This window comes from Brassica napus, chromosome A3, assembly GCF_020379485.1.
Source record: "Brassica napus cultivar Da-Ae chromosome A3, Da-Ae, whole genome shotgun sequence".
Lineage (NCBI taxonomy): Eukaryota > Viridiplantae > Streptophyta > Magnoliopsida > Brassicales > Brassicaceae > Brassica > Brassica napus.
The window spans coordinates 31,739,550-31,766,694 of NC_063436.1; the positions used below are offsets into that span (position 1 = coordinate 31,739,550).

A 27,145-nucleotide genomic window follows, 5' to 3' on the forward strand; every position below is an offset into this window, starting at 1 on the left:
CCAAAAACTCATCCCACGATCAGATATGAAGACACTCAGTTGGAACTGTCGAGGGATTGGAAACGACCTCACAGTTCGACGCCTTACGGAGATGTGTCAGAAGCATCGCCCAGGACTTGTGTTTCTTTCTGAGACGAAGAACCGAAGAATGCTGCTGCAAAACATTCAGGCAGACTTAGGATTTGATCATTTGTTTACTGTTGAGCCACTTGGACTCAGCGGAGGTTTAGCTTTATTTTTTATGGATGAACTTAGAGTTAATGTTTTATTTTCAAATAACCGTATGATTGACATTGAGGCAGTCATTGATGGAATAAAAGTCTATATGACGTTTGTTTATGGGGACCCTGTACTAGGAAGACGTGAACAAGTTTGGGAACGTCTTACGCGTTTTTCAACCACACGAAATGGACCTTGGTTCATGATAGGAGACTTTAATGAAATCACAGGTCATAATGAGAAAGAAGGTGGGCGACAACGTCCCGATAGCTCATTCCTTCCCTTTAAGCAGATGCTTAATGACTGTGGGATGTTAGAGTTTCCTTTTACGGGGAATATGCTTTCCTGGGTAGGGAAGAGAGCAGGAGGAGCAACTGTTCGATGTCGTTTAGATAGAGCAGTGGGCAATGCAGACTGGCATGAAAAGTTTCCTCACTCGACTGTGAAGTATATGAGGCTATGGGGATCGGACCATCGTCCGATCCTTGCAGACATACTCATAAAGCCAATAAGGAGATCGAAAAAGTTTAAGTTTGATAAAAGATGGCTGGATGATGACGAGCTAAGGCAAGTTATTCTTGATGGATGGAAATCTCCTGATCTTCCTCCTAATGCGACTATTATGGAACATATTTCCAGTTGTAGAAAAGCCTTGAGTGAATGGAGGAGACAACATAATGTGAACTCGGCCAAATTAGTGGAGGAGCTTAAGGAAAAAGTGGAGGGTCTGTATGCTGATGATAATGCAACAACTGAGGAAATTGCAGCAGCGCTGAAGGATCTCTCTGATGCTCTTAAAGCAGAAGAATTATTCTGGAAACAGAAGAGTCGGGTGTTTTGGCTGAGGGAAGGGGACAGAAATACAAAATTTTTTCATGCCTTAACAAAGCAAAGGAGAGCGAGAAATAAGATTACACAGCTCCTAGATGCGAATGGAGCCGTAGTTGAGGACGAAGAAGGATTAGTAGCCATTGCTACTAGTTACTTTAGACAGATCTTTGAATCATCGGATCCAGAAGACATTGAAGATGCACTTTCTCAGGTTCCATCGACGATCACTGGAGATATGAACGACAATCTTACAGCCCCGGTTTCTGAATGGGAGATCAAACTAGCGCTCTTTGCTATGCATCCGGAAAAGGCCCCAGGTCCAGATGGGATGACTGCACTTTTCTATCAGAAATTCTGGGATATTGTAAAGGAGGATTTAACTCTTATGGTTAATAAATTCCTTTTTGAGGGGACGATGGCGAATGGACTGAATGATACAAATATATGTCTTATCCCGAAAACAACGAGGCCCAATGAAATGGCCCAGTTTAGACCCATCAGCTTATGTAACGTCAGTTACAAGATAATCTCTAAGGTCTTATGCCAGAGATTAAAGAAAGTGCTACCAGGACTGATATCGGAGACTCAGTCAGCCTTTGTTGCTGGGAGACAGATCTCAGATAACATTATGATTGCTCAGGAGATGTTCCATGCTCTTAGAACTAAACCTAGTGGACGTAGTAAAAGGATGGCTATCAAGACAGATATGAGTAAGGCGTATGATAGGATGGAATGGTCCTTTATTGAAGCTGTCATGCGCAAAATGGGGTTCTCAGAGATATGGATTGCCTGGATAATGCGTTGTATTACGTCGGTGAAATATAAGGTCCTTATGAATGGTGAGCCAAGAGGAAATATTGTTCCAGGGCGAGGATTACGTCAAGGAGATCCTTTGTCTCCTTTCATTTTTATTCTATGCACGGAAGCGCTCGTTAGCCTTCTCAATTATGCAGAGAACCAAGGGAAGATAACAGGGATGCGCGTTACACGCGCGTGTCCGTCGGTATCTCACCTTCTCTTTGCTGATGATAGCCTTTTCTTCTGTAAGGCGGAGCCCCGTGAATGTGAAGAAGTAATGAAAGTAGTCAGGAGATATGGCAAAGCCTCTGGACAATGTATTAATTTTGATAAATCTTCCTTACTCTTTGGTAAGCGGATTAATGCGGCTACTAGACAACAGCTTAAAGATGTGCTTGGAATACAGAATGAAGGAGGAATGGGAACTTACCTTGGTATCCCAGAAGACATAAGTGGATCTAAGTGCAAACTTTTTGCATTTCTGAAAGATAAGTTGATGCATAGAGTGAATGGATGGACAGGCAGATGGCTCTCAAAAGGTGGAAAGGAAGTGTTGATTAAATCCATTTTGCTTGCCCTACCGACGTACGTTATGTCTACTTTTCTGCTCCCATTAGAGATTTGTGAAAATCTTGCCAGTGCCATTGCACAGTTCTGGTGGAGTTCAAATCCACCAAAGAGAGGGATACACTGGGCGAAGTGGGAGAAAGTTTGTTTACCAAGAGAGGAGGGTGGAATTGGTTTCCGTATGATCCATGAGTTCAATCTGGCCCTGTTGGCTAAACAATTATGGAGGCTACTTCAGTTCCCTGATTCCCTAGTTGCACGGGTTTTGAAGGGAAGATACTATAGATTGAGCTCTCCACTAAGAGTGGATACTGCTAACAACCCATCCTATGTGTGGACGAGCATTATTGCAGCCAGGAAATTGTTACTACTAGGGATCAGACAGAAAATTCATTCCGGATATGAAGTTAAGGTGTGGGGAGATCCGTGGATTCCAACGACCCCCGCGAGACCAGCTAACTCCATAGCGCCAGTCATGCACCCTAATATGCGAGTCAGCGATCTTATTGATCAAGTATCGAAGGAATGGAATATTGGTCTATTGGAGAGTTACGTCATCCCTGAGGACATACCTCTCATAAGGAGTTTAGCCATAAGCTCGACTCATCGCCGAGATACTTTCTGCTGGAAGTACACAAAGAATGGCCAATATACGGTTAAATCTGGTTATTGGGTGGCACAAAATGTATTAAAACCAGCAGCGGAGAAAGAAGTTATAGAGCCGAGCATCACAAAGCTCCAAGCCTTTGCTTGGAAGGTAGAGGCGCCAAAGAAGATATGTCATCTTATATGGCAATTGTTGACTGGTCATGTGGCTGTAACGAGGAACTTGACAAGACGCAATATGAGGTGTGACAATTACTGTCCAAGATGCGGAGAATTAGAGGAAACTGTGACCCATGCATTTTTTGAATGTCCGCCAGCTCTTCAAGTCTGGTCATTATCATCGACTCCAACAAGCCCTGATATATTTCCGGTATCAAGTGTCTACACAAATATGGATTATCTGTTTTGGAGGAAGAATAGCATCATCGAGCCAGAAAGAGACAGGGATCCTTATCCCTGGATATTATGGTACATTTGGAAGGCTAGAAATGACAAACTCTTCAGAGGAATAGATAGAGATCCATTGGAGCTAGTTCGACACGCAGAGAGTGAATGTCATGCATGGTTTGATGCTATTGAAGCGGTGCAACTAGTGTTACAACCAGTGGTTCAAGCTAATATCCCTGGGATAGCCCAAGTCATACGTTTGGGTAATATATGCTTGCTAGATGGATCTTGGACATCTTCTGCTCACTTTAGCGGATGCGGCTGGGTATGGATGGACAGTGTTGGGAATATTCAACTTATGGGAACAAAGAATTTCACTCGACGTGAATCAGCTTTGCATTCGGAAGTAGAAGCACTGCGGTGGGCGATGGAAAATATGCTTCAACATTCAACATGCCAGAACTTTGGGACAGACTGCAAGGAGCTGATTGCAATGTTAAAGGACCCTCAAGATTGGCCAAGCTTTGCGACAGAATTGGAGAGAATAGAGACATTACAGATATGCTTTCCGGACTTCAGCATCATTCATGTTCCACGGGCGCGCAATCAGATTTCAGATTTTTTAGCTAAGACTGCAAGATCCTTCCATAGGGAGTTACTTTTTATTGGTTGTTCTATTCCGGTTTGGTTACCCAGACCACCTCAAGTTTGAGTAATAGAATGGCCTTTTGACGTCAAAAAAAAAAAAAAAAAAAATGTATCGTTCTTTTCTTTGGCGTAAATCATGAGACTCTTCTCACTAAGAGAAATATTTGTTGGTCAACAAGGATAAACTGACAATATATAATCTTTTTTTAACACGACAACATATAAGCATGTCAAACACATGTATTTACTGTTTCTAAAGTCTATTTATAGTAATAATACACTGTAGCTTCCAAACTAGTTTTATATTTTGTAATTACGCCGTAAAACCTTAAGAATTTTTAAAAACATTAATTTTTTTATAGATCAATTAAAAAGCTAAATAAACATAAATGTGAATACAAAAAGATAAAAAGACTAAGGGGAGGGGGAGGGTTATTGGGAGATGAATTTGTGTAGAGTTTGTGAATTTTGAGAGTTGATAGATTTTAAAAAGTTATGTGGATTGTAAAAATTTATATACATTGACTTATGAAATTTGATCATAACTTTTTAGATTGCTATAGATTTTCATGAATATGCATTACCTCTTTTCTATCATTTTTTGTAAAATAAATATAGAATCTATTTATTTTCTAAATCATATAGCATGTCAAATCTATTAATTTAGGGTTCTATTTTTATCTACCGATAGAAGTTGTCACTTAATTTATTTTTGGACTCTTTCATAAATGTTTAGATAATATAACATGCTACTTAGAAATGGAACCTACTTACTTAAATTAAACCAACTTCGGCTAATAAAGCTAAACCTACGTTTTGTCGTATTAAACATACGTTTGTTATCTATTGGTACAATAAAATTACAAAATTAATTTACTCTTATACTAACTCAGTCCACGAAGAGTTATTATATACCTTTGATGTCCAGTTTATGCATTTGTTTAGATGTTCTACATGTGACTAATGTGAAGATGATCTATATAAAAACTTTAATATAGATAATCAATATATACCATTTTACTATACATACTGAATAAGTTGTATTTTGTGTTCTAATCAATTGCATTTATAGATATTGTGTTTAATATTTTCAATGTGTACATATTATTTATTTGTGTAAAGTTTAGTGATTATAAGTAGTTTATATTAAAGTTAAGGACTAAAACGCAAATTACACAAAATTTTAAAGATAAATTTGAAGTTCCTTCTTGGAGCAACTCACTCTCAAACTCTTATTTTGAAAATTATAACTAGAAAACAAACCAAATTCAAATCCATAAGAACCGAACTATTACTATATTTCTATTTCTTGAACCGAAAACTTATATCCACAATCGAATCATAACCAAAATGAAAATCAAATGCGAACCACCGCTTATAAATTATCATCAAATTTTAAATTTTATTTTAAAACCATAAATTATAAATATAAATATATATAATCCCGCGCGATTGCGACGCAACCATGTCCTTGCTCAGAAGTAAAAAATAATGTGATTAGGTAACAAGATTTTGGTATTTGTTTCAGGTTCATCAGTAAATGTATCTACGTCGAGAAAGTTGTATTAACAAATGTATCGTTCTTTTCTTTGGCGTAAATCATGAGACTCTTCTCATTAAGTGAAACATTTTTTGGTCAACAAGGATAAACTGACAATATATAATCTTTTTTTAATACGACAACATATAATCATGTCAAACACATGTATTTACTGTTTCTAAAGTCTATTTATAGTAATAATACACTGTAGCTTCCAAACTAGTTTTATATTTTGTAATTACGCCGTAAAACCTTAAGAATTTTTAAAAACATTAATTTTTTTATAGATCAATTAAAAAGCTAAATAAACATAAATGTGAATACAAAAGATAAAAAGACTAAGGGTAGGGGGAGAGTTATTGGGAGATAAATTTGTGTAGAGTTTGTGAATTTTGTGAGTTGATAGATTTTAAAAAGTTATGTGGATTGTGAAAATTTATATACATTGACTTATGAAATTTGATCATATTAGATTGATATAGATTTTCATGAATATGCATTACCTCTTTTCTATCATTTTTTGTAAAATAAATATAGAATCTATTTATTTTCTAAATCATATAGCATGATTATTTATTTTTTGCTTTCAAATTAAAAAGAAAATAAACTAATACATAAAAATTTGAACAATTTTCTTAAATAGCAATTTTAAAAGATTTTGTCAAAAAAGAGCATTAAAAAAATGACCAAAAGAAATTTCATTAAAAAGGTAAAACACTATTTACCCCTTGTTGTATATATGTATAAGTAATAAAAAATAAAGACTAAAAAGTTGTTTTTATTTTTTTTTTGTCGGAAAAAAAGAAAATATATTTTTTTATATAATTTTGAATTATATTTTTTCAAATTTAGACATTTATAATTTTTATAATTTTTCTATTTTTTCAAATTTTCTTTTTGAAATTCGAAAATGTTTTTTGAAACTATTTAAAAAATAAAATTTTAAAATTATTAAGATTTGTAAATTTAATGGAAAATTATAATATTTTTAAAAATAAAATAATTTTAAAAAATAATTATTCAAAAATGTAAAAATATATAAATGTAATGAATTATAGTTTTGAACATATAATTTGGATTTAATGTGCAATAGATATTTGGTAAGAATAATTATTTTGTTTTTTAGTTTTTTTTATCGCAAGAATTTTGAAAATCACATGGATACATATGATATTTTGAAAGTTAAGTCTTATGAGTAAAAATAAATATAATTCATCTTCCAATAACACTAGATTTAGTTAGAATTAGATAATCAATAATAACTAAATTTTTTTATCAACAAGAGATTTGAATTAATTTTGAAAATTCTTAAACCAATAACAATGAATTCTACTAAAATTTTTGAAATCCAAGAACCAATAATAATGGATTCTTAAAATTTTCAAAATTCATGAGAATTCACTTACCAATAACTTCCTGTTAGTAACATATATTCACCAATAAGACTGATAATCTCTAACGAGACTAACATATATTCAATCTAAAAGCATACATTTCGAACTAACTCTAAATCACAGTAAAACACATGTATTTACTGTTTTTTCTATTCATGGTAATAACACACTATAGCTTCCAAACTAGTTTTACATTATGTAATCAATACTATTAAAAGGGAAGGAGTTTTAAAAAATCTACCTATAAAAGTTGTTTGGACATTTTCATTTAACTCATTATTTTTTGGTCTTACCTTAAATTTAGACTAACAATATGTTACCATATATTTCTCTAACAATAATTTATTCAATTCTTTTATTTATTCAAATCTCACTCATAAATCCTATGTGTGGACGAGCATTATTGCAGCCAGGAAATTGTTACTACTAGGGATCAGACAGAAAATTCATTCCGGATATGAAGTTAAGGTGTGGGGAGATCCGTGGATTCCAACGACCCCCGCGAGACCAGCTAACTCCATAGCGCCAGTCATGCACCCTAATATGCGAGTCAGCGATCTTATTGATCAAGTATCGAAGGAATGGAATATTGGTCTATTGGAGAGTTACGTCATCCCTGAGGACATACCTCTCATAAGGAGTTTAGCCATAAGCTCGACTCATCGCCGAGATACTTTCTGCTGGAAGTACACAAAGAATGGCCAATATACGGTTAAATCTGGTTATTGGGTGGCACAAAATGTATTAAAACCAGCAGCGGAGAAAGAAGTTATAGAGCCGAGCATCACAAAGCTCCAAGCCTTTGCTTGGAAGGTAGAGGCGCCAAAGAAGATATGTCATCTTATATGGCAATTGTTGACTGGTCATGTGGCTGTAACGAGGAACTTGACAAGACGCAATATGAGGTGTGACAATTACTGTCCAAGATGCGGAGAATTAGAGGAAACTGTGACCCATGCATTTTTTGAATGTCCGCCAGCTCTTCAAGTCTGGTCATTATCATCGACTCCAACAAGCCCTGATATATTTCCGGTATCAAGTGTCTACACAAATATGGATTATCTGTTTTGGAGGAAGAATAGCATCATCGAGCCAGAAAGAGACAGGGATCCTTATCCCTGGATATTATGGTACATTTGGAAGGCTAGAAATGACAAACTCTTCAGAGGAATAGATAGAGATCCATTGGAGCTAGTTCGACACGCAGAGAGTGAATGTCATGCATGGTTTGATGCTATTGAAGCGGTGCAACTAGTGTTACAACCAGTGGTTCAAGCTAATATCCCTGGGATAGCCCAAGTCATACGTTTGGGTAATATATGCTTGCTAGATGGATCTTGGACATCTTCTGCTCACTTTAGCGGATGCGGCTGGGTATGGATGGACAGTGTTGGGAATATTCAACTTATGGGAACAAAGAATTTCACTCGACGTGAATCAGCTTTGCATTCGGAAGTAGAAGCACTGCGGTGGGCGATGGAAAATATGCTTCAACATTCAACATGCCAGAACTTTGGGACAGACTGCAAGGAGCTGATTGCAATGTTAAAGGACCCTCAAGATTGGCCAAGCTTTGCGACAGAATTGGAGAGAATAGAGACATTACAGATATGCTTTCCGGACTTCAGCATCATTCATGTTCCACGGGCGCGCAATCAGATTTCAGATTTTTTAGCTAAGACTGCAAGATCCTTCCATAGGGAGTTACTTTTTATTGGTTGTTCTATTCCGGTTTGGTTACCCAGACCACCTCAAGTTTGAGTAATAGAATGGCCTTTTGACGTCAAAAAAAAAAAAAAAAACAAATGTATCGTTCTTTTCTTTGGCGTAAATCATGAGACTCTTCTCACTAAGAGAAATATTTGTTGGTCAACAAGGATAAACTGACAATATATAATCTTTTTTTAACACGACAACATATAAGCATGTCAAACACATGTATTTACTGTTTCTAAAGTCTATTTATAGTAATAATACACTGTAGCTTCCAAACTAGTTTTATATTTTGTAATTACGCCGTAAAACCTTAAGAATTTTTAAAAACATTAATTTTTTTTATAGATCAATTAAAAAGCTAAATAAACATAAATGTGAATACAAAAAGATAAAAAGACTAAGGGGAGGGGGAGGGTTATTGGGAGATGAATTTGTGTAGAGTTTGTGAATTTTGAGAGTTGATAGATTTTAAAAAGTTATGTGGATTGTAAAAATTTATATACATTGACTTATGAAATTTGATCATAACTTTTTAGATTGCTATAGATTTTCATGAATATGCATTACCTCTTTTCTATCATTTTTTGTAAAATAAATATAGAATCTATTTATTTTCTAAATCATATAGCATGTCAAATCTATTAATTTAGGGTTCTATTTTTATCTACCGATAGAAGTTGTCACTTAATTTATTTTTGGACTCTTTCATAAATGTTTAGATAATATAACATGCTACTTAGAAATGGAACCTACTTACTTAAATTAAACCAACTTCGGCTAATAAAGCTAAACCTACGTTTTGTCGTATTAAACATACGTTTGTTATCTATTGGTACAATAAAATTACAAAATTAATTTACTCTTATACTAACTCAGTCCACGAAGAGTTATTATATACCTTTGATGTCCAGTTTATGCATTTGTTTAGATGTTCTACATGTGACTAATGTGAAGATGATCTATATAAAAACTTTAATATAGATAATCAATATATACCATTTTACTATACATACTGAATAAGTTGTATTTTGTGTTCTAATCAATTGCATTTATAGATATTGTGTTTAATATTTTCAATGTGTACATATTATTTATTTGTGTAAAGTTTAGTGATTATAAGTAGTTTATATTAAAGTTAAGGACTAAAACGCAAATTACACAAAATTTTAAAGATAAATTTGAAGTTCCTTCTTGGAGCAACTCACTCTCAAACTCTTATTTTGAAAATTATAACTAGAAAACAAACCAAATTCAAATCCATAAGAACCGAACTATTACTATATTTCTATTTCTTGAACCGAAAACTTATATCCACAATCGAATCATAACCAAAATGAAAATCAAATGCGAACCACCGCTTATAAATTATCATCAAATTTTAAATTTTATTTTAAAACCATAAATTATAAATATAAATATATATAATCCCGCGCGATTGCGACGCAACCATGTCCTTGCTCAGAAGTAAAAAATAATGTGATTAGGTAACAAGATTTTGGTATTTGTTTCAGGTTCATCAGTAAATGTATCTACGTCGAGAAAGTTGTATTAACAAATGTATCGTTCTTTTCTTTGGCGTAAATCATGAGACTCTTCTCATTAAGTGAAACATTTTTTGGTCAACAAGGATAAACTGACAATATATAATCTTTTTTTAATACGACAACATATAATCATGTCAAACACATGTATTTACTGTTTCTAAAGTCTATTTATAGTAATAATACACTGTAGCTTCCAAACTAGTTTTATATTTTGTAATTACGCCGTAAAACCTTAAGAATTTTTAAAAACATTAATTTTTTTATAGATCAATTAAAAAGCTAAATAAACATAAATGTGAATACAAAAGATAAAAAGACTAAGGGTAGGGGGAGAGTTATTGGGAGATAAATTTGTGTAGAGTTTGTGAATTTTGTGAGTTGATAGATTTTAAAAAGTTATGTGGATTGTGAAAATTTATATACATTGACTTATGAAATTTGATCATATTAGATTGATATAGATTTTCATGAATATGCATTACCTCTTTTCTATCATTTTTTGTAAAATAAATATAGAATCTATTTATTTTCTAAATCATATAGCATGATTATTTATTTTTTGCTTTCAAATTAAAAAGAAAATAAACTAATACATAAAAATTTGAACAATTTTCTTAAATAGCAATTTTAAAAGATTTTGTCAAAAAAGAGCATTAAAAAAATGACCAAAAGAAATTTCATTAAAAAGGTAAAACACTATTTACCCCTTGTTGTATATATGTATAAGTAATAAAAAATAAAGACTAAAAAGTTGTTTTTATTTTTTTTTTGTCGGAAAAAAAGAAAATATATTTTTTTATATAATTTTGAATTATATTTTTTCAAATTTAGACATTTATAATTTTTATAATTTTTCTATTTTTTCAAATTTTCTTTTTGAAATTCGAAAATGTTTTTTGAAACTATTTAAAAAATAAAATTTTAAAATTATTAAGATTTGTAAATTTAATGGAAAATTATAATATTTTTAAAAATAAAATAATTTTAAAAAATAATTATTCAAAAATGTAAAAATATATAAATGTAATGAATTATAGTTTTGAACATATAATTTGGATTTAATGTGCAATAGATATTTGGTAAGAATAATTATTTTGTTTTTTAGTTTTTTTTATCGCAAGAATTTTGAAAATCACATGGATACATATGATATTTTGAAAGTTAAGTCTTATGAGTAAAAATAAATATAATTCATCTTCCAATAACACTAGATTTAGTTAGAATTAGATAATCAATAATAACTAAATTTTTTTATCAACAAGAGATTTGAATTAATTTTGAAAATTCTTAAACCAATAACAATGAATTCTACTAAAATTTTTGAAATCCAAGAACCAATAATAATGGATTCTTAAAATTTTCAAAATTCATGAGAATTCACTTACCAATAACTTCCTGTTAGTAACATATATTCACCAATAAGACTGATAATCTCTAACGAGACTAACATATATTCAATCTAAAAGCATACATTTCGAACTAACTCTAAATCACAGTAAAACACATGTATTTACTGTTTTTTCTATTCATGGTAATAACACACTATAGCTTCCAAACTAGTTTTACATTATGTAATCAATACTATTAAAAGGGAAGGAGTTTTAAAAAATCTACCTATAAAAGTTGTTTGGACATTTTCATTTAACTCATTATTTTTTGGTCTTACCTTAAATTTAGACTAACAATATGTTACCATATATTTCTCTAACAATAATTTATTCAATTCTTTTATTTATTCAAATCTCACTCATAAATCCTAATCATTTTTTTTTTGTCATCAACATAAACAGACTCATACAGACTCTGTAAACCAAACTGGAGGATGTTGATCCATGTGAACGACCAAAGACGGCTGTTTCCTGGCACGACGTGCTAGGGTATCCGCCTTTGTATTTTGCGTTCTTGGTACATGGATAATCTCTGATCGTGAAAAACTTTCCTTCAGGACTTTAAAATCTCCTAAATAACTTGCAAAAGCTGGCCACTCTTCTGGTTCCGAAACCATCTTCACCAATTGAGAACAATCCGTTGCAAACGTAACCTGAAATTGACGTAAGTTCCTCATACATTCCATTGCCCAAAGTAGTGCTTCCATCTCCGCATGGAGAGGAGATAGACTAGCTCGAACATTTCTTGCCCCCATCAGCCCTTCAAAACCTGCTAAAGTACTGAACCATCCCTGTCCAGAGAAATCATCATTCTCTTTCCAGGATCCATCTGTGAAACACCATCTACCTTGGATTACCGGTAATGTCGGAATCTCTACCTGTGTCCCGTTCTTCTGTTCTTTTGCTATCTGCGCTTCGGACCATAGTGTGGATTCTGTTTCTGCCACTTTAAGCGTATCTCTGGGATCCATATCAAGATTGCTAAAAACTTTGCTATTTCTTCCTTTCCAGATATACCAAAGAATCCAAGCAAACTGGTGATCCTCTAATTGCGGAAGCACTCTCCAGAAAAGATAATCCATATTTGTAAAAAGAGACATTGTTGGAAAGATAGTTGGGTTTCATGGTATCTTTGATAGCGCCCAAACCGGACGTGCTGGAGGACATTCAAAAAACACATGGTTAATTGATTCCTCATCAGCTCCACATCTTGCACAACATATATCACCGTTCATCGCTCTCGCTTTCAAGTTCTTCTTAACTGCTACACATCCTGTAATTAATTGCCATAGAAAATGTTTGATCTTTGGCGGACAACGTACTTTCCTAATCATTACTATTACTATATTTACCATTTTGATTTTTAATCGTAAAATTATTGAAACTAATGTTTTATATTATCACTTTTATCATATAATATATGATTAAAGCAAGAGAAGTTACACGACATATATGTGTACATTTTAACTTCATCTTTCCTTTATAATAAAGTAATCATATAATATATAAACTTTCCCACTAAAAACTCATATCATATACTAAAATTTCAACCGTCTATAGTTTGATAGATATTTTCATATTTAAGAATGAGTTTCTGAATATTCATGTTACCTTCACAAAAATGTAGAAATTCATTGGTTCTGTTAAAGCTAACCCGACTTCACGATATCAGTATTGATTATTCACGATTTTGAAAATTATTGGTTTAGATATTATACTTTTATATACTTTTCACTTAAAAACGAATCAACACTATTAAAAGAGAAAGAGTCTTAAAAAATCTAGTATAAAAAAGTTGTTGAAGTCATGTATAACTATTTTTTTTTTTGGTAATACCATTAATCATTCTAACCATACAATATTTTAAATATTTTTAACATATCCTAATATTATTCCTTATGATATCTTTACTCAGAAAAATATTTCATCAACCATGTTTTTGTACAATAACGTTAAAACTCTATATCAAAAGGTTGTTAGAGCTGATATGGACGTAATGGGTCTAAATATTCGGGTATTTAGGATCCTAAAAAATTTGAAATATCCAAAAAAAACCGAAAAATATTCGAAACTCCAAACAAATACGCAAAAAATTCAAATACCTAAAAATTTAAAATCTGATATGATGAACTGAAAAATACCCAATTTTATTTTTTTTGAAAATTTACCTGAAATCAAAAACTATAATCGTAAACCAAAAACTTTAAAAAAAAATATCCATAATACCGGAAACATATTCGAAATATCCAAATATACCTAATAAACACAACATATTTATTATGAGGTCTAGGGTAGGACCCATACTCAAACAAAGACATGAGGGTCGAAAAAAAAACCAATAGGTTATCTTCTCTGAACCTGAACTAAACCTATATTTTCAGATCGGTTCGGTTTATTTTTTTGATCCGGATATAATTCTCATGTCTAAAAGAAACTTACGTAAAAGTGTACATATAAAATCTCAAATAAACTAATTCGTAGATTATATAACTGTTAAAAATTATATTTTTTCGATATAATAAGACTTTGAATTATAATATAATCCAAAAAAACTCGCGCTTTCCAAGTGCGGGTCAAAATCTAGTTACACTTTAAAACCCAAATTTTTTTAATCAGATAGATTAATTAGAAAGCTAAATAAACATAAATGTGAATAATACAAAAAGACTGATAATCTCTAACGATCAAAAGATGATAATCTCTAATCTCTAACGATCTGATAATCCCCGAGCCTGATAATCTCTAACGAGACTAACATATATTCATGTCAAAAACACACATTTTGAACTAACCCTAAATCATAGTAAAACACATATATTTACTGTTTTTTTTTCTATTCATGGTAATAACACACTATAGCTTCCAAACTAGTTTTACATTATGTAATTACGCTACAAAATCCAATTTTTTTTGAATCAGACAGATCAATTAGAAATTTAAATAAACATAAATGTGAATAATACAAAAAGACTGATTATCTCTAACGATCAAAAGATGATAATCTCTAATCTCTAAGGATCTGATAATCTCCCCCGAGCCGGATAATCTCTAACGAGACTAACATATATTCATGTCAAAAGCACACATTTTGAACTAACCCTAAATCATAGTAAAACACATGTAGTTACTATTTTTTTTCTATTCATGGTAATAACACACTATAGCTTCCAAACTACTTTTACATTATGTAATTACGCAGTAAAACCTAATTTTTTTTAATTAGATAGATCAATTAGAAAGCTAAATAAACATAAATATGAATGATACAAAAAGGCAAAAAGACTGATAATCTCTAACGATCAAAAGATGATAATCTCTAAACTCTAACGATCTGATAATCTGTCCCCGAGCCGCGCTCTCCCCCGAGCCACACTCTCCCCTGAGGCGCGCTCTCCCCCGAGCCGCCGCGCTCTTCCCCCAGCCGCGCTCTCCCCCGAGCCCTCTTGATACACCCAAAAATAGGGAAGATTCACTCAATCAGACTTAAGGGATATAAACTCGCCAAAAGGAAGAACTGATGGATTGACCGGTGACACAAGAGGTGTGGAAAGTCTCTTGATACTACCAGACTTCAGTTGTTGCTTGATATGATGCACAAGTCCAACAAAAGAAGGATTTCTATATGTTGCTTGATATGACGCACAAGTCCAACGAAATAGAGATTTGTTTACTCGAAGATAACCTCACCAAGAAACGAAAGTGTTCTACAAAGAACAAAGGAGATAAACTCAATAAAAGGGAAAAAAATGTTGCCTTATTTCGTGGATCATAGGCCATATTTATAGGATTACAAGTTGTAGAAATCCAAAGAAGAATGTGCTAAAAACAAGACATAGAAACTAGAAATGAAGACTTTGACAAAATACCGAAATTAATGATTTTTGTTGAATTCTTTTTCCCATGCACGACCAAGACTTTCTTTCTGACTCCCTCTTGGTATTCTTTATGAGAATAGGCTTGAAATGGACTGAGGAAAGGTCTGGTCGAACTTGGTGTAAAACCGACCCAAATTGAATTTGTTATGAATTTTTCTTTGGGCTGAAAAAGACTCATTTCTCCTAGCAACTAAACTAGCTCCATCTTCAGTGTCACTTAGCTCATTCAGCTCCAAGCTAGTGTCACTTAGCTCACTCAGATCATCCAGCTCATATATGTAAGTGTCAATTTGATTCAGCTCGACCACCTCGCCCAAGTAAGTGCCACTTCGTCCAGCTCGTCCAAAGTGTTCATGTGTGTCTAGCTCCATGATATCTTCAAGGTCAATTGATTATTTCTTCCACTTAGTTCCTTCCATAGGTGTGGCATTCACATATATGCATCCACAGGGTTGTATCGACTCCCTAAGTCCTTACTTTTCCAAGTTAGCTTCTGGCTCGACCATGGTTGCATCATCTGATGGGGAAACTTCGGTTGGGTCGAGTTGTGCACCATCCTGGCCCGGGTTTACGATCCAAGGCACATCAGTTCCCTCCCTTTTGAAAATGATTTGTCCTCAAATCCATTTTACCTGAATCAAAAGAAAATGAATCAGACAAAAAGAATTTTAAAATCATGTAAAATTCAGAGAAGGAAAATTTTGGACAGAAACGTCTTTGGAGTTTTGAAGTTAATTTCCTCGAGTACATGCATCTCCAAATCTCAAACTGATAAGCACGATCTCTGCTTTTGTTCCTGACACCTCTTGGAGACCGATCTTGTTTATCCTGTACACTCAAAGCAAACATTAAAATACCAGGATCATATGTGCAAGACATGTACTTGTTCATATCAGAAACCAAAGTTTCTTTCCCTAGAACATGTAGCACACGTTTAAAATCATCATGAAGCCTATCAAAGTAAGTGTTGTACACCAGAATGGTGTTAGGCACGTGATAGCACAGTTCCTAAAGAACAAATTCAAAACATGTGCAACTTTCTCAGATTTAGAACACAAAAGATCAATTTCAAACCGATAATTACTTATCCAAGGATCAGTATGTTTATCAAAGAAGGTGTTGTAAATCAGAATGTTTTCAAGGCATGACATACCATTAAACATTTCCAAAACGTGCCTAACATGATCAGAATCAGGACACAAAAGTTCAAGATCAGATTCAGAATAAGAATGGGTGGGTTTCAAAACAAAATCACAACAAAATTCGGTTTCAGCTCTAAGTGATTTTGTTTTTTGCAAATTACTAACCATAAGCTCTTTCCAGGCATGTATGGGAGAAAACAAATCATCAGTGATCAGTTCATGACTAGGAAAACTCAGATCAAAACCATTATCCTTAAAACAAACAAAGGGAATCACAAGGTTTTCGGAAACATAAGCCTGGTTGTTGCAAAACAAGCTCAAATGATTTTTCAAGATGATCAAAACATTTGCTATGTTTCAAAAACTGATCAAAGCTCAAAACAAGACCAAAAGGGATGTCATTGTCATCTTGAAAATGTTTTTGATCAAAGAGTTTATCAGGTTCAAGTTTCTTGATAGAATGAATCATCTTACCAAAGACAGAATTTGAAACACAAAATTCTTTTACTTTTTCAAGACCAAAACGTTTTATGTCACTGGAACTGTCTTTAACAAACAAATCAGGTATAGAACAGATGATACCAAGTTCCTTACAGTGCTCTTGTGGATTAGGAGACAAAGGGGCATGAGTTGTGCCGGGATCAAAGTAAATATGATTCTCCATGTTGATGGATGTGATGCTTGGTGCTTTCTTTTCAAGGATTGGACCAAGTTAGTTTTCCTCATCAAAGATGGGACCTAGACCATCGTCCAAGGGTATCCTAGTATCAAGAAGCGGTCTTTGATGTGGGTAGTCGAATGGTTTTTCCTCAAAATCCTGTGAAAATAGAACAAGACTACTCGGATGCTCCGGTTGCAAAAAAGTTAGTTCTGCAATAGTATGTTCTTTATCAAACATAAAATCAGGTTCTGGAAAAGAGAGATCACAATTATCCTCAAAAATCATCAAACTTTCAATCAGCTCTTCATCATACTCATCAAAAATTGGTAAAGAATCTGAAAAATCTTTTAGATCTTCAAGGTTGTTTTCAGATTTACCTTTGGGTTTTTCATTGATGAATAAGGATGGCTTAGCTACAGGTGTACGTGTGTTTGTGCTCTTCTTTTGGATCTTACTGACGTCCTTGAGGGCTTTCACCACACCCTCCACAAGGTTGTCACAAAACTCCCGGACTTCAAACTGACTAAAAAACTTTTTTTGATCAGCTTCAAACATCTTAACCTGAAAATTTTCAACACAAAAGGTTAACAGATAAAAATAATTTTCACACTCTCAAGTGTTTATCTTCACCCACACACGTGTTTCTCTCAGATTTTAGTGGTCACACAAGAGTTTCCTCTCAAAGTTCTAAGAGAACAAATCAAGTAACCCAATGGAATCTCCAAGCAACAAGGGATGAACACAAGATAGAAAGATAAGAGAACTGATTTGTGAAATCCGTATAACCACTCCAAGGCTGGATTTCTCCTCAGCCAGCATGATTTCTCTTCCACCACCTAGCCAACAAATCAAACCTTTTTTTTTGATAGATCTTTTTCTTTTCTTTTTTTTTTAATAGAAGAATGGCGATAGGTAAGGTAGTACCCCGGATTTAAGATAGAAAGAAGAAAAAGTGTTTAGAAAATGAAAGATGAGAAGATGGATAGATAGTACCGGCTGAGTGGCTCTGATACCACTTGATACACCCTAAAACAGGGAAGGATCACTCAATCGGACTTAAGGGATATGAACTCGCCAAAAGGGAGAACTGATGGATTGAACGGTGACACAAGAGGTGCGGAAAGTCTCTTGTACTACCAGACTTTAGTTGTTGCTTGATATGACGCACAAGTCCAACAAAAAAAGGGTTTTTATACATTGCTTGATATGACGCACAAGTCCAACGAAATAGAGATTTGTTTACTCGGAGATAATCTCACCAAGAAACGAAAAGAACAAAGGAGATAAACTCAATAAAAAGGGAAAATGTTGCCTTATGTCGTGGCTCATAGACCATATTCATAGGATTACAAGTTGTAGAAATCCAAAGAAGAATGTGCTAAAAGCAAGACATAGAAACTAGAAATGAAGACTTTGAAAAAAGACCGAAATTAATAATTTTTATTGAATTCTTTTTCCCATGCATGACCAAGACTTACTTGCTGACTACCTCTTGGTATTCTTTATAAGAATGGGCTTGAAATGGACTGAGGAAAGGTCTGGTCGAACTTGGTGTAAAACCGACCCAAATTGAATTTGTTATGAATTTTTCTTTGGGCTGAAAAAGACCCATTTCTCCCAGCAACTAAACCAGCTCCATCTTCAGTGTCACTTACCTCATTCAGCTCCAAGCTAGTGTCACTTAGCTCACTCAGCTCAGATATGTAAGTGTCACTTTGATTCAGCTCGACCAGCTCGTCCAAGAAAGTGTCACTTCGTCCAGCTCGTCCAAAGTGCTCATGTGTGTCTAGCTCCATGATATCTTCAAGGTCAATTGATTGTTACTTCCACTTAGTTCTTTCCATAGGTGCGGCATCCACATATATGCATCCACGGGGTTGCATCGACTCCCTAAGTTCTTTCTTTTCCAAGTTAGCTTCTGGCTCGACCATGGTTGCATCATCTGATGGGGAAACCTCGGTTGGATCGAGTTGTGCAGCATCTTGGCCCGGGTCTACGACCCAGGGCACATCACCTCTCCCCCGAGCCCTCTCCCCTGAGCCGCTCTCTCCCCGAGTGCGCTCTCTCCTGAGCACTTTATCCCCCGAGCCGCGCCCCCGAGCCGTGCTCTCCCCCGAGCCCCTCTCCTCCGAGCCGTGCTCTCGGCTCTCCCCCGAGCTGTGCTCTCTCCCGAGCTGTGCTCTCCCCAGAGCCGTGCTCTCCCCCGAGCCGCGCTCTCCCCTGAGCTGTGCTCTTCGCCGAGCCTCGCTCTCCCCCGAGCCGCGCTCTCCCCCGAGCTCCCCCGAGCCGCGCTCTCCCCCGAGCTCCCCTGAGCCGTCCTCTCCCCCTAGCTCCCCCGAGCCACGCTCTCCCCCGCGCCGCGCTCTCCCCCGAGAGCGCTCTCCCCCGAGCCGCGCTCTGATATGCCCTAAATTAAGGAAGGATCACTCAATCGGACTTAAGGGATATGAACTCGCCAAAAGAGAGAACTGATGGATTGAACGGTGACACAAGAGGGGCGGAAAGTCCCTTGATACTACCAAACTTCAGTTGTTGCTTGATATGATGCACAAGTCCAACAAAAGAAGGATTTCTATATGTTGTTTGATATGACGCACAAGTTCAACGAAATAGAGAAGTTTACTTAGAGCCAACCACACCAAGAAACAAGAAGTGTTCTACAAAGAACAAAGAGATAAACTCATAAAAAGAGAAAAATTCAATCATTTATTTCGTGGCTCTAAGGCTTTATTTATAGGATTACAATTTGTATAAATTCAAAGAAGAATGTGCTAAAAACAAGACATATAAACTAGAAAGGAAGACTTTGACTAAAGACCGAAATTAATGATTTTTGTTGAACTATTTTTCCCATGCAGGACCAAGACTTCCTTGCTGACTCCCTCTTGGTATTCTTTATGAGAATGAGCTTGAAATGGACTGAGGAAAGGTCTGGTTGAACTTGGTGTAAAACCGACCCAAATTGAATTTGTTATGAATTTTTCTTTGGGTTGAAAAAGACACATTTCTCCCAGCAACTAAACCAGCTCCATCTTCAGTGTCACTTAGCTCATTCAGCTCCAAGCTAGTGTCACTTAGCTCACTCAGCTCATCTAGCTCAGATATGTAAGTGTCACTTTGATTCAGCTCGACCAGCTCGCCCAAGTAAGTGCCACTTCGTCCAGCTCGTCCAAAGTGTTCATGTGTGTCTAGCTCCATGATATCTTCAAGGTCAATTGATCGTTGCTTCCACTTAGTTCATTCCATAAGTGTGGCATCCACAAATATGCATCCACGGGGTTGCATCCACGGGGTTGCATCCACTCCCTAAGTCCTTTCTTTTCCAAGCTAGCTTCTGGCTCGACCATGGTTGCATCATCCGATGGGGAAACTTCGGTTGGGTTGAGTTGTGCATCATCCTAGCTCGGGTCAACGATCCAGGGCGCATTACGCTCTCCCCGGAGCCGCACTGCGCTCTCACCCACTCCCGCTATCTCACTCTCTCACTCTCTCTCCCACTCTCTCACTCTCAATCACACTCTCAATCTCACTCTCACTCTCACTCTCTCACTCTCTCACTCTCACTCTCACTCTCACTCTCACTCTCTCACACTCTCACTCTCTTACACACTCACACTCTCACTTTCTCTCCCACGTTCTCCCACTCGCTCTCTCTCTCTCTCTATTATTTTTGTACTGCTTGGATCCGAGAGAGTTTCTCGCCGTGCTTTCACTTTCTCAGTTTCTTCGAGAAAACAAGAGAGATTCTCGTCTGTTTTGCTTGCCATTTCGAGATCAGAGTCTGGTCCTGCTTCCAAATCCTTCATTGCTGCTTTCCTTAGGTCAATGTAGCTCGTGAACGAGTTGGTCATTAGATCATTCATCTTTTCTCCTAGAATCAGCAACCAATCAAAACGAAAGAGAGAGAGAGAGAGAAAGAGGTCAAGTGATAGACAACATAATTCTGTTTTTTTTGAGAGAAGAGAAAGACAAATGATGAAGCTTGTGCGTTGTGACTAAAGGCTCTATGAATAAACTCAAAGGGAAAAAAATAGCCGTTACGCTCTTCCTTCCTCCCCAACGACTATATATTTCTTTTTTTTTTAATTAATTGACCTTTATTCGTTGAAGATTTCGAAACGGTAAAAGAAAATCTAACACTACTAAAAGGAAAATAAGCAGAGCATACATGATGCCACGTCGGATTTTTTATTTGGCCAATCAGGTTCTTTTTTTTAACACGTCAGACTCGCTTTTTTCTTTTGCCCGAAGTCGAGTAAGAGTTTTGGTGGGCTTGCTGATTTCTCTTTGGGCTTTAAGGGATTGTGATTCGGGCTTCGGTGTGATTTTTTTGTATCGCGAGAAGAATCATTTAGGTGAGCCGACATCTAAACGAGAAGCTTCTCCTCACCATTATCGCTTCGTGTTCTCCGATCAAAAAGAGAACCGTAGACTCCATCGATTCAATCCTAAGCTATCAATAGTTCCGTTTCGATCAATCAATACCCCTTCATTATGATTTCGTTTCACCTCCCTCTTTTCCTCCTCTTATATAATTGATCTTCTTCTCCGTAGAATGCAAAACCCTAGAAAAACTCAGATCTCAAGATATGGCGATGAAACGAAATGGAAAGTCTCCTGCGTCTTCCGAGTCTGACGAATCAGTGATGTTCTTCAGAGATGTCTCTCTCGGTCCCCATGAAACCCGGTTGCGATTCCGACTCATCCATTTCTGGGAGGCTCAGAACCCGGTGAAGAAGACCCTTATTGGTCTGGAAATGCTTCTCATCGACGAGCAGGTACGTCAATTCATAAAATAGTTCCTAGACCTTGAGATCGATGTGTGTTAGGGTGCATTAGTTATGTTAGATTAGTTAATTAAATTTTGAACAGTGATTTTGCCGTTTCTTTAAACTTGGAAGGTGAATCTAGGGTTAATTAGTTAGGATAAAAAAACTTTTAAAATTGGTTTTGACGTTCTCCTGGTATTGTATTTGTTTGAATCTTGAGATTCTTTCCCGACTATATCAATTGTTACTAGACCGTGCGATCCGTGTCTGCGTTCATTAGTTATGTTAGAATAAAGTTAATTTAACTTTGAGCTATGCTTTCACGTTTCTTTGAATTTTGAATGTTAATTAAACTTTGAGCTATGTTTTTGACGTTTATGAAAAAATTTGAAGACAAAATTAGGGTTAATTAGTTACGTTAAACGTTAATAAGATTTTGTAGTTTGATTTTGTCATTTGTTTATACGGTTGTTTAGTTAGTTATTAAGGTTTGGGATCGTATTTGTTTAAATCCGAGGTTTTATTCTGATTTTGTGTTTTTCTTATTATTTTTCCGACAATAGGGAACTGTCATTCAAGGATTCATCCCACCAGGTCGTATTAAGAAATACCTGCCTGAGATGAAGCGAGGTTCAGTTTACGAACTCATCAACTTCTACGGATCGAAGAACAAACCGATGTATCGGGTTGCTGATCTTATCGCAACCGTGTCCTTCGCATGGAACTCTGAGTTGTCGGTTCTTCACGACATTCCAATCCCTTTTGATGAAGACCGTTTCAGGATGCATTCGTATGAGGATTTTGAGGCCAACTGTGATATCAAAGGTGACCTCTACGGTAAGAATTCTAATTTTACTATATTTATATTTTGATGTTGTTTTGGCCTATCTTCCTGTTTGCTAAAGAATTGTAGAATTTTGTTCAGTTATGTGATTAGTTCAAGCGTTTTTTTTTTTTTTAAATGATTAGATATCTGAGTTATGTTCTTGATGATAAATGTTATAGATATTCTTGGCCACATGAAGCTGGTTGATGGACAGGCTCTTACCGAGCGTCCCACCATTGATGAAGCGAAGCTCGCTACCACTCGGCACATTATGGTTCACGTGCAATCACATGAGTAAGTGTGTTCTTCTATTTTCAATAAACCATATCTCTTTAGTTCATAAGGTTCTTAAGTCCCTAAGATATTATTTTTCAGAGGACCTGTTATGAAGCTTTACCTCTGGGACCAGGCAGCAACGGACTTCTGCAAGAAGTTTAAGTCCTATGAAAACACTCCCACAGTTCTTTTGGTCACAGCCGTTAACACTAAACGTCTCGGAGGTACTCATTTATCCCTTTGGTTTCACGTTTGACTGCTTATTGTGTTATGTTTTAAGGTTATTAAACATTATACAAACGTTTTGTTCTTTTAAATCGCCTTCTAACTTTACACTCTTATCATCTTTAATCCTTCTTCCGTCATTTAACAGGTAACCTGGCACTGAGTTCTATGTCTCCCACACGGGTTTTCATGGACTATGATGTCCAACCAACAATTGATTACTTCGCCTGGTATGTACCACCGTCTATATAAGTTTATGTTGAGCACACATTTATTCAAATTGAAGTTATTGACTGAAGCTATGATTTCTACTTATTGTTAGGCTCTCCTCGAACCCAGAGATTGCTAAGCAGGTTAGTGCAGAGGTGGTCACTAAGCGGGAGACGATGACCATATCTGACATCTTCTCCTACATGACTCTGGAATCTGCAAAGGTAAATACAAAGCTAAATGTTACATGCAATTTTTAAACGCTTATATGTTTATATCAAATGCTTTTGAACTGTTGCAGGATGCCTTTTTTGAGTGCACTGCCACGATTGATGATGTGGTTCATGGATCTGCTTGGTACTATATTGCATGCACTGGGTGTCATAGTAAGGCTACCAAAGGCGCAAATTCATTGATTTGCACGAACCCAAGATGTGTGAAGGATACCACAGCTGGAGTTGCACAGTAAGTTCATTGGCATCGATAATCAATTACACTCTCTCTTATATAATTTTTGGATTATTGACTTCTAAAACTTACGTAACAGGTACCGTGCAAAGATTTCGGTCTATGACAGCAGTGAACAAGGTTTTTTTGTCCTGCTTGGTGATGCTGGTTTTCAGTTGACTGGGAGGCATGCATCTGAGTTGGTCAGCAGCTACTTTGAGGTATATATCTATCAGTTTATACTCTCAAATGATTGAAACTCACATTATTGTTCTTGAATGCAAGGCCAATAAAGACAAAGGCCCTGACCATGAAGTGCCTGTCCCGGAAGCTCTGATCAGCATAGTCGGACAGACCCATAAGTTCTGTGTAAAAGTTACAGACCACAACTTCTCTGGCAACACCCGAGCTATCACTGTCACCAAGATCCTCCCTCCGGAGACACCATCACCCACAAAAGGCTCCGTTGATAACGCTATTGCTGCAACATCCATGGAAGCAGTGCAGACTGGAAGTGAAGTGTGTGGGACTTCAAAAAGCCGTGGAGATTCTGCAGATGAAGAGAGTAAGAGAACGTTTGACAGTGTTGATCCAGAGAAAGTCAAACGGGCAAGGTGTGAGAAATAATGATTCAGTTCGATGATTCTTAAGTTTTTGCATTGAACTTCAAGTATTATGTTGGTTTTTGCACGTTTGCTTCAGTTTGGTACTATTTTGGTTTTTAACAACACTTTGCTTTGTTTCTTTTCATTTCAAACTTTGGATTTTAATCGATTAAACTATCCTTCCTATATAGTTTACTCAGATCAATTGTTTTCATGTTTAAATTCCTTTATATACACCAAGTGATTTGGCCTCATCAATATCTTGCTAGACTTATTTATTTCCATAATCCATACACAATTTGAACTCCACGTAGCCATCACACACGCAGATCACACAGCATGAAGATTTTAGAATATTTTACATTTATGAAATTTCTTAAAATTTCCTTATGATCCTATATTTATGTTAAAACCCAATCTAAATAGGAAAGTAATAAATTCATTCAATCAATAATTATAATCTTTGACTATAACCTTTTTCAAAGGGAAGGAAAAAAGACAGAGAAAATCAAACTCTCCCAATTATTCACTTGCGTTAGAAAGAAGGAGACTCGAGAAAGACCAAGACCTCATCTGTTTCTTCTACACTTCCAAGCAATATTCGTCTGGAATAAGTTGGTGGTGCGGATCTCTGTTTTACCGGTATGGATAGCCTCCCCAATAACCAGCCCATTGAAATGTCAGGTAAATACCAAATCTCCTGCATGATTCTCTTAAACAAAAGAAAATTAGAAGCATCCCGTAGCGTTTATAATTATTTTTTGCCAAGGAGTATGAATATTCAATCTATATTTAACCACAAATTGGTTTGGATGGCAATTCTACTCATTCAGCATAGAAAGTTGCAAAGCAACATTATAATTCAAATTTTTTATATAAGAACTATCCAGAAACGCTAAATTATTTATATTATTTAAGTTTTGTACACGTTTTAAAAGACTAAATAAATAATACAATGTCATCCTTATAACTATTTACGTTTTTTACTACGTTGGAATTATTCCTTATGAATAGAAGGGATGATTCTATAGTCAATGATATATAGTGGCTATGTAAATCACGTTTTGTAAAAAACCAGTATATTGTATGCTAAGTGGCTTCGTTTATACAGACAAGCTTTAATTATTTAGACAACTATAACCATATACTTAAATATCACGAATGTTAGTTTCAATTTTTCACGAATATAGTATATATATTAGTTTCCAAGTCTTCACAGCGATATGTCTCGAGTTTTTTTTTTTACTTGAGTTTTAAGGAGTTGAAAGTTATATATATATATATATATTTATATATATATATTTAACTTACATCAGAAGTAATATACAAATACGGTGTTTGTTAGTTTATTCATTCAGGATTTTTTGAATATCGTTGTCTTACAGTTTTATTCAATAACTTTTATACATAGTTTTTTTTTGTAAATTTACCGTTTTATATAGATTAAAGCTATTCTAAAACATATTTTAACTATTCATAGTTTGCTTATTGATGTGTATTGTTTGCTGCGGCCACAGTTTCCATTTCTTTAATATCACGTTTGCCTTCATTATATTATTCCATTTCATATAAAAGTTATTTTATTTGAAATCACATGTTATAATACACAGTTAATATTTTTTAAACCCAAAACTCAATATTCTAATTTAAATGTTTTATTACAAGGAAGATTTATTTTCTTTCTGATCTCAAGTCCAAATCTGTACAATAATGTTTCTATATTTTCTGTATTTATAAAATATCATAAACAATTACATATATATTAAAAAAAGAAAATCAGTAATACTAATTATACCTTTGTTTCAGTAGCATTAATCTGTGAGGAAACCATATTTTAACTATCCGGCTATTATATATTCAGTATGACCCAAAATGTCAGGTTTGAAAATAAATCCATGTGTGTGATAAATATAGTTAGAAATTCATGTACCTTATTACAATTTTTAAATCGAATGTTTTTTAGTGACATCTTCAATGCAACACATTCCCCAAAGAATCCACGAACTTCAAGAAGAGGTTTCAGTGCGTCCTATCATAGTATGCATAAGAAATGTTTGGGACGTCAAAAAACACCAAATAGATAATACTCGAACTTCCATCGGCTTCCTGTGCTACGACCACCACGTAAGCCTTTTCTAAACTTCTAAATATATATATATATATATATATATATATATATATATTTATATGTTTTCCAATCCACCATATTTGATTTAAATAACTCACTGCTTACTTAATTGGATTGGCACACCAAAATTTGTTCACACCCAGGGACAACTATTAGAAGGTCGGGTCACCGGAGACATTCAGCCAGATGATCCAAAAAACTTAACCGAAGGAGATACATATGAGTTTTCGAGATTTTCTGTCATACATAATTCACGACAACGGAAACTCACCCAACTGCCTTACAATATTCAGATCAACCAAAAGACAATAGCATTGAATGTTACACTTGATGGTCCGATATT

At 35.2% G+C, this 27,145-nt stretch overlaps 1 protein-coding gene and 1 long non-coding RNA gene across 2 annotated transcripts; both read left to right on the top strand.

Moving 5' to 3' along the window:
- The first annotated feature begins 325 nt into the window (after positions 1 to 325).
- On the top strand, positions 326 to 18,474 carry LOC106447994. Its single transcript, XM_048777125.1, has 5 exons — positions 326 to 1,889; positions 1,977 to 2,053; positions 2,204 to 4,010; positions 7,400 to 8,628; positions 18,352 to 18,474. The coding sequence occupies exons 1-5, from the start codon at positions 326 to 328 to the stop codon at positions 18,472 to 18,474; spliced, it is 4,800 nt and encodes a 1,599-aa protein (XP_048633082.1).
- Positions 18,475 to 20,965: 2,491 nt separating this feature from the next.
- LOC125592327 lies at positions 20,966 to 25,017 on the top strand. Its single transcript, XR_007328159.1, has 3 exons — positions 20,966 to 23,411; positions 23,561 to 23,846; positions 23,924 to 25,017. It is a non-coding gene; the product is annotated as an uncharacterized LOC125592327 (long non-coding RNA).
- Positions 25,018 to 27,145: the final 2,128 nt, after the last annotated feature.

Bases quoted from the DNA above. Each gene is read 5' to 3' on its own strand.
- LOC106447994 (XM_048777125.1), top strand. From the start codon at position 326: ATGACGTTTGTTTATGGGGACCCTGTACTAGGAAGACGTGAACAAGTT. The intron at 1,890-1,976 runs GTGAGCCAAGAG...TATGCACGGAAG, and splicing joins ATATAAGGTCCTTATGAATG to CGCTCGTTAGCCTTCTCAAT. The intron at 8,629-18,351 runs GTTCCACGGGCG...ACCCTAAAACAG, and splicing joins CGGACTTCAGCATCATTCAT to GGAAGGATCACTCAATCGGA.